Source organism: Cryptotermes secundus, unplaced genomic scaffold (assembly GCF_002891405.2).
Source record: "Cryptotermes secundus unplaced genomic scaffold, Csec_1.0 scaffold1670, whole genome shotgun sequence".
Classification (NCBI taxonomy): Eukaryota; Metazoa; Arthropoda; class Insecta; order Blattodea; family Kalotermitidae; genus Cryptotermes; species Cryptotermes secundus.
This window is the reverse complement of record NW_019729935.1, coordinates 1,441-10,455: the sequence shown is the minus strand read 5'-3', so window position 1 is coordinate 10,455 and position 9,015 is coordinate 1,441. Positions and strand designations below refer to the sequence as shown.

General features: G+C 38.6%; 1 protein-coding gene across 1 annotated transcript in view; it reads left to right on the top strand.

Moving 5' to 3' along the window:
- LOC111865892 (thioredoxin domain-containing protein 5 homolog) overlaps positions 1-5,782 on the top strand; it is a 23,548-nt gene extending 17,766 nt beyond the window's left edge. Inside the window, exons 7-8 of the mRNA XM_023854322.2 lie at positions 466-598; positions 1,750-5,782. Coding sequence (XP_023710090.1) covers positions 466-598; positions 1,750-1,875 — 259 coding nt within the window. The 3' untranslated portion in view covers positions 1,876-5,782. The remainder of the gene's footprint in view (positions 1-465; positions 599-1,749) is intronic.
- The last annotated feature ends 3,233 nt before the right edge of the window (positions 5,783-9,015 follow it).

Here is a 9,015-nt window from a genome sequence, read left to right as displayed (position 1 = left end):
GCAAGAATACATTTTTGGACATCCCTCTTCTAAGAATTCCAATTGAGTGTGTTAGTGTGGCCAGCTCAGGGCAATATGATATTATAAACACAGCACATATCACGTCTCTGCTGTTTATAACTTCATAGCAAAGAAAACACGCCATTCATAACAGTAGAACGAAGAAACCGCTCGCAAGTGCCACAGGAACTTTGCTGCAAGACAGGCATATGTAATGACTTAGCGCAGCTAAACTCGTGTCTCATTATAAACCGTTCGTGTGACAACAGGCCAGTGAAAAATCTAACAATCTACAGCAAAACCATCAATTATTATGGGCGTTATAACATAGGTGTGCAGCTGGACGAAACATACACGTCGAACCCCCCCAGACGATTTAAATACCTGACGAAACATACACGTCAAACCACGCTGAATGGTTAAATATAACCCATCATATTTGTAAATGCTTCATTTTTGTTTCAGGTGTGGCCACTGTAAGAGATTAGCGCCCACCTGGGAAGAACTGGCCATTAAGTTTGTTGGTAATCCATATGTAAAAATTGCAAAAGTGGATTGCACCCTGGATTCTAGCAAAGACCTCTGCAATCAGCAAGAGGTAATATAGAACAAGGAATTCATGATTTGCATCTGCATTTGCAATTCTTTGAGCTACTGTGCACTCTGAAACCTACCTGCTTTGCCACACAGGCTTCATAATCCAGTGAAGTTTTCCTGGGAGATCACCTGTAGCAGTATGGTCTATGTGTATCACCTGGTTTGAGTCTGAACTGTTTAAAATTAAACGTACGACATGCCTATTGAAACAACAGTGTGGGTATTAGTGACTATAGATGAGTTCTGGATTGGTTAATAGATTTATTGACCACTTATTATTAGAAACTACAAACCAGTAAAACACTGTTACTTGTTTTCACAGTGCAAATCACTCCACACTAGATCTTCTCAGTCCACTGTCACTAGTTTTTGTAACAGCTCTCAATGATGGCTATTCCTTTACATCACTGGCCATTTCCTGGCAACAGATTTTAACACAAGAACTATTGTCAGTCACACATCAAATATCACTGTACTACAGCACACACAGTCTTAAGTCACACGTTAAATCTTCTCTTCACTGACCTTATAGTCTCAACTAACCTGCACTCAATAATTATGATGCCTCAGTTCAACTCTTGCTTCCAAGCTCATGTCCTGGCCAGCTGGCACTCGAAACTCAACTGACTGCAAACGACCTTTGGTGTCCTTTATAACACTTTGGCATGGACCGCCCAGAAAACACATCCATTTCCCAGCAATGGATATCCTCTGTTGTTTACCAGGCATGTTTACCTATCTATTGCCTAGCACTGGACACCCTGTTGTCATGTGCTTAAGCAGGACGGTGTTTACCGAGTCATTGTCTAGCAGTGGACATCTCTGCAGTGCTTCTCTGACTGCACACTTCTGACATTCAGGCATTATGTCACAGTGTGATTCAGCGGCTGTAGGTTGCATATGCCTACTCTAGTTGCAAAAGGTTTCTCTCATTTTTTTATTTTGGTACTTAGGACATATTTGTGTTATTCCAGCATTATATGTACCTTAAATTTATGCATCGGTCACAGACTACAGAATGAAGTGACATGCTGTGCCTGTACTTGTTTTGTTTGTTTGTTTTTTTTTTTGCCCTCCCTTCTGCTCCCTTATGTATTCCAACTATGTGGTTGGTGGCCAATGCTGGTAACACATATTACTTGTTATTTCCAGGTGGATGGTTTTCCTACACTGTTCCTGTACAGAGATGGAGAGAAAGTCTCTGAATACAACGGATCTCGTAGCCTGGAGGATCTGTATGAATTTGTTATAAAACATATCCCACACGATGAGCTATGAAGCTGCATTATGTGTTTCTCATAATCAAATTCATGTTTCATGTTATCAGTCATGTACATGTCTTTTCCACATTTGGACAAGCAGTAACCAGAATTATTGGTATCCAGCCTTGTGTTGACTGTGGATGGTGTGTTTATTCAGTCTGATATAACTCTGGGACAGGAAACATACAGGACATGCATCAAAATTACTGTTTCGCTTCATCATACTAGCAGATTCCTAAGTATGTGCTATATTAGTGAATAATATAGTTTTACAGAATATTTATGATGTTAATATTGTGATCTGATTACATACATGTGGTGCTTCTGGAGAAATGTAGGCAGGATCCACAAGCAAAAATTTTCACTGGCTTCATTCATGAACAAAAGAATTACTGTGGTTCTGTATATATATATATGTGTGTGTGTGTGTGAGAGAGAGAGAGAGAGATTGTACTCATTGTATTCAGTTGTAGGAGAAGTTCTGATATGGCTAGGATGCATAGTAACATTTAGAAGCTGAGTTTATTTGGGATACACAAAATAGGATACTGATATATCCTAAGATTGAAACGAAATTTGATAGGACCTTAAATGTCGTTTAATCTTAGTTTTATTTTTGTTATGTGTGAAAATAACTGATGGGCAAATTTGAGAATTACAAGGTATGGGGATTGCAACTTATGTCAGGTGTAGCAGTTTATAAAAAAAAAAAATATTAATTTGTAGCAAGTGTAACTTCAGTTATTGAATTCATAGAGATGTTTAGGTGCTGAGTTTATTTGGGGTGAAGAAAAAGCAGTTTACAGTGTATAAGATGTGTAATGGTTTAGGAAGGAAATTTGTAAAATTTCTTCTACTGAATAATTAACATTAAAGATACCTCAGACATAAAAAATGAGTTTCCAGCCAGAACAGCAGAGGTGCATGTCAAAGATTCTGGTAGGTTTAGACAATGAACCAATTAAAAAAAGTGTGGAAGAGCAATGCAATTTTAAGGCCAACATGAAGTGGAAAGAACATAAATTGTAATACAGGAGTCACTCCCAAAAAAGTGCCCCTTGTTAAGTCTGTGATTCTAATATTAACATCATTTTCATCACTTTTTCATGGTGTATGAGGCACATTGCAATGTTTACAATTGTTTTAAAGAGGAAAATCATGTCCTGTACGCAGTAATTTCCAAGATTGGAAGACGACTTGAAAACATCTAAAATCTAATTTTTTTCCATACTTCATTGTGTTATTCATGAGAGTACAGGATGATTCACTCAGAGGATGTCTCAAAGTTAGTAATTATAAATAATGCAGTAATTTATGGATGATAAAGTAACTTGTAAATTACCTAACTTTTTAAATGTGAGATAATTGGGTTGCAGAAGATACTGAAATTGGTTTCCCTCCTTTTGGAAAGACATGTTAGCACAACACTCCATGTCTGAATATGTTGCAGGAAGAATTGCATCACTTTTTGTTAGTAATATTTCATTAATAATGGTGTGTTTGTTTTTGAGAGAACCTCATTCCCTTCAGCAGACACCATGGAATGAATCCAGCACAATCATGCCTGGAGATTTGTGCAGCCAGAGTTGTTTCAATATAATCCTATTCCCAAAGAAACCCTCAATTTCTTTTAACGGCCGCTCAGGTGTGTGCTATGTTGCCCCATCTTGTTGAAAATAACCAAATGGCAGTTCCTGGTCATCCACATGACTTACGGATTCTTGAAAACTGTTGAAGTAGATATCAGCTTTGACTGTTGTGTGGAAGAAAATGAGCCACTTGTATGGGTGGGTATGCGACAGAGCATACCACGCTTTCTTTTTCCATGGATGGAAGGACTGACTCCCCATGAATGGCAGGATGTGCAGCAGCCCACACACATATTCTCTAAGTTGATCTAACAGGAGAAGTTCAGCTTCATCAGAAAATGGCATCATATCCAAGGATTTGGGGTTTTGAAAAACATGTTTGAAACTATTGGCAGTAGGCCACGCTTTTCTTTGTGCCAGGAGGTATGAGTTCTGGGTCAACAGTAACATGATATAGGTTAACCTTTCCTTTCTTTGTCACTTTTACATAGTGAATAGGACATGTCAGTCTGTTGTGACAGCTGACATAGTGATTTTGCTGGAGCTGCTGCTGTTGATGACCTCAATTAAGAATTGCTGGATTAGAGGATTATAAATTATGGCCATTTACTTGTGTAAGTACTTGCAGAAGATTGGAAGACTTCACATCTCTTGATATTTGAATCTTATTCACAAAAATGGATGAAATATCATTGTTAGAACAAGACTGGTCTCAAAGAAAGTTACGAGGATTATGTGAATAAATAATGTTATTGTTGACGTGTAATTTGTTGAACTGTTTTACACACCTGGATTATGGTTGCTTCAAAGTGTATTGTGTTTATTGGTGTTTATAAAGACAGATTCATGTTTCTTATTTACAGAATGATCATCATAAACACTAGCTTTGTTGGTTGGAATCAGCTAATAAGTTTAAATTCTCATAGAAAGACACACATGCATGAAGATGCATATTGATGCTAAACGTTTTGTTTACTTAACCCATATAGAGGTAGTAAATTTCTTTGTCTAGTTCATCTGGATGTCAGAAACAAAACAGTATTCATTGTATAGACATGAAATAGACATTTTGTGACTGTCTTATATCAGGTAATGGTGTTCAGTTTTTTTAATATTTGAAAGTAATAAATAATGTGAAATAATATTACTAGAAAGAATGAATGAATGTATGTATAAAGGGTGGGCCTTCTTGGCCCTTGCACAGCGACCTACAGTGATCTGTTGTGCTTTTACTAGAAAGAAATAGCAATACATAAGGACCAGAAGTCTATAAATGATCAAGTCAGTTATGTGGATACCAACTGGAAAACATGTGACATGGGAAGACAAGAAAATAATTATGGAAAGATGAAGGGTAGGGACTTGAAAGATAGGCAGTGAGAATGAAAAACAAAACATGGAAAAAAGCCTCATGATGGAGAAAAATGGTTTGCAGAGAAAAGGTGATAAAATTGTGTTTGTGTTAATTTGAAGAACTAAAATAAATTTTGATTGTTATGAACGTGAAGTACACTAGTAAGAAACACAGGTCTATTATAAATTATTTGGATGATAAGAAATCATAATGTGTTTTTGAAATGGTTACAGGTGCAATCGTAAAGAACTTGAAAACAACAAGGAAACTCATTACATTGTTGTTAATATTGCTTATAACATATGAGCCACAAATGATGCTGTGATCACTACCTAAAGAAAACGAAATCTCAAGTGCAAAAGGCACATTGCTGCTTATGACAGGACTAGCAGGACACATTCCTTGGATCCCCAGACCTTATACTTCATGCTACTTCTACCTATGGGTGTATGTGGAAGACCAGGTGTACCAACGTCTGATGCCATGGTCCTTTCAGGAGCTTTGAGAGGAAATTTTGTAGGCCAGTGTCATTGGGTTACAGTTATGCTGTACATGGGAAGAATTTGAATATTGTGTTGTCGTGATATTGAATATCTCTAGATAAACTCTACAGGTTTCCATGATGCTTTCAACTTGTTTCATGTTTGTGTCTGTAACCAATCTGAAAATACAGTAATTCCTAATCAGATGTGTCGTTTATAACAGCCATGTATTGTAATGAGTGAAGTTTCTGAACAAAATGTATTTTACTTTTATTAGTGATTGGATTTAACATTACCATGATAATTTGTCTTGTGTTATAGCCCTCGAAGCACTCAAAACAGGAGGCTGTTTCCATTTATCATACACTCCAATCATAATATAAATTTCATCCACTGTCACTGGTTTCCAATTGTGCAGTTTTCCTTCTGCATAATTGTTGATCTCAGTTATTGTATCTCCCAAAATTAATTATTAAAAATAGTTATGTGAATTTCTTATATGATGTCTGTGACCTTTGCTGCACTCTGCAACCCAAATCCAACAGTGTTTGTCCTGTCCCCTATTGTTTGACATATCTTTCCATTCAGAATCTCTGAATTTCTTATATCAACAACTCTGAGCTCATTCTCACAGTGCAGCTGATCTTTCTGCTGCTGTTCTACCACCACCGCCGCCGCTGCCACCGCCACCGCCGCCGCTGCTCAAACATTTCCCAGCATTTTATGGAACCCGAAGGTTCATTACCGTGTTTACAAGAGCCCTCGACTGGTCCCTTCTTGACCCAGATCAATCCAATCCATACCATCCCATCTTATCTCTCCAAGAAACGTTTTAATATTGTCCACCCACCTTCGCCTTGGTCTTCCCAGTGGTCTCTTTCCTTCTGGCTTTCCCACCAATATCCTATACGCATTCGTCTCCCCAATTCGTGCTACATGCCCTGCCCACCTCATCCTCCTTGACTTGATCATTCTAATTATACTTGGAGAAGAGTACAAATTATGAAGCTCCTCATTACGCAGTTTTCTCCAACCTTCTGTCACTTCATCCCTCTTCGGTCCAAATATTCTCAACACCCTGTTCTCAGACACCCTCATTCCATGTTCCTCCCTTAATGTCAGAGACCAAATTTCATACCCATACAGAACCACAGCGAAATTATGGTTTTGTATATTCTAATTTTTATGTTTTTGGACAGCAGACGAGAAGACAAAAGGTTCTGGACTGAATGGTAGCAAGCATTACCCAAGTTCAATCTCCTCTTAATTTCCTCCTGAATCAGGTTTCAATCTGTTATCGTTCCCAAATATCTGAACTGTGCCACATTTTCAAAACATCTGTTTCCTATCTCTATGTCATGATTTTGTCCTGCATTTTGGTGACGAGACAGCAACATATACTTAGTTTTTTATGTGTTTACTTCAAGACCAACCTCTTTACGTGCATCAATTAAAGTTTGTGTGTTTTTCTTTATGGTATCTATATTATCACCCAGTAGATTCAAATCATCAGCATAGGGCCACTGCTGATGTGTCCCATTTAATTTCAGTCCCACCTGGTTTCCCTGGACCTTCCTAATGGCATATTCTAAAGCAAAATTAAAAAGGAGTGGTGATAAAGCACCTCATTGTTTTAGACCAAGGGTCTCCAAACTACGGCCCGCAATGTGATTTCATCCGGCAAAAGAATTGTGCAGAAATGCACCAATTGAACTGTCATGCACTTAACCTTCGCCAGTCTTTTCTTGAGGAATGTGATTCCAAGCTTATTGACCTGACATATTATACTGCAGTTCGATGGCTTAGCTGTGGAAAGGTTCTTTCGTGCTTCTTTCAGCTCAGGAATGAAATTGATATATTTCTTACTGAGGAAAACCATCACGAACCACTTTTATCAGATACCGAGTGGCTTTGGAAATTAGCATTTTTTGCTAATCTGGTGAACCATATGAATTTAAAGTTGCAGGGTGAAAATAACTTAGTCTGTGATTTATTTGCACTTATCAAGGCATTCAGAGCAAAGTTGATACTTCTGGAAAGCCAAGTGGAAAATTGTAACTTTATTCATAGGCTATACTGTGCAGAGTTGCATAAAAAGGGTGAAGCTGAATTTCATTCCTCATTTGCAAATTTAGTCATTTCAGATTTGAAAGAACAATTTCAGAAGCGATTTGCTGATTTGGATGCCAGTGCTCAGGAAATTAGATTGTTTCAAAATCCGTTTGACTGTGATGCTGCAGACGTCCCAAGTCAAATTCAAATGAAAATTATTGAACTTCAGGAAAATGATCATATTAAAGACAAATACAAGGAAGGAAATTTGATNATATTGTGACATGTTGACCCCTACCTCCCCAGCGGTACGTGGCGGTAACGTAACGCTCGCGTTCTTACGGTAATAGGCGAGTTCCCGCCCCGCCACTCCCCTCCGCGGTGACGTCACCGAGGGATATCGCGGTCGCTAGGCAACGCGAGTCAACAGCGGCGACGTTACGATAGTAACAGCGGTTACTTCCGCTAGCGTTACATAGCAACACAGCGCCAGGCAAAAAGGGTGCCTATTACGTGGCCGTTTTCCCGTACTGTCCGATCGAGGCTACATACGGAGCAGCGAAGGCTATTCACAGTCAGTTCTAGTGTGGCTACCGCAGAGTTGTACTGAGACAGTCAGCGAGTCCTGGAGCTACCGCCGAGTTAGCCAGCAACTAGTCAGTTGTATTGTGGCATTTTTCAGTGTACTAATTGTGATACTGCAGATAGCAGTAATCGTAAATCTGTAATTTGGGTGATTGTAAGTGCGAATGTGAAATAAAATTCGCTACATCAAATACATCGTGAAGTTATTTGTCGCGTCATACGCCCGATACGCGACAATACGATAATTTATTCTCACGTACTTTGTATTTAGTTTATGAAATTCTGTGCTTTCAATAAAACTCATATGCCTAGAGTTATTAATTTCTCATTTTATCCGGCCCGTTGAATGTGCTGAATTACCTAATATGGTCCGCGTTTCGAAAAGTTTGGAGACCCCTGTTTTAGACCATTCTGGATAGGAAATTCAACAGACAAATGTTTACCTACACGAACTTTACTATACGTTTCGTTTAAACACATTTTAATCAACCTAAGACCTAGCGTACACATGCAATTTTTAGTTGGCCGATAGTCGGGCACATCGCCGAGAAACGTAATTGAGATTTACGTAATTGGAGCACCTGATGATGGCACTGTAGTGCCGAAACATGTTGTGAAGCAATAAGTAAAATTGAGTGCACTAAAAGACGGACACTGCTTACATAATGGTTGCCGAGAAACATTGCGTTTAATGGGAGTGCGCACACATAACGATAGTTACAAAAGTCGGAGAACAGTTAGGCTCTACCTCAACGCTACTGAAACTACTGAGCTACTGAGTATCTCTACATCTCTACGATCTCTACGACCTCTACGAACTCTGCGATGTCTACCTTTGCATTGTTAGTCTGTGACCTAAAAAATTTCATACACATGAACACCAACATTGAGATAGAAAATCATCCGCCCATTCGAAAATTCCCTAAAGGCAATAGATATAATTAATTATTCCCATTATAATAAAACTGAAAATTTGTTTTGGACTGGGCTGTATTTTTAGAATTCGCCGTCTATGAGGAAGTAACTTACTCGTAAGAATACTATGTGCGTCAATGCGCTACCTCCCACAGTGGCCAATGAACAATTTCACGTTG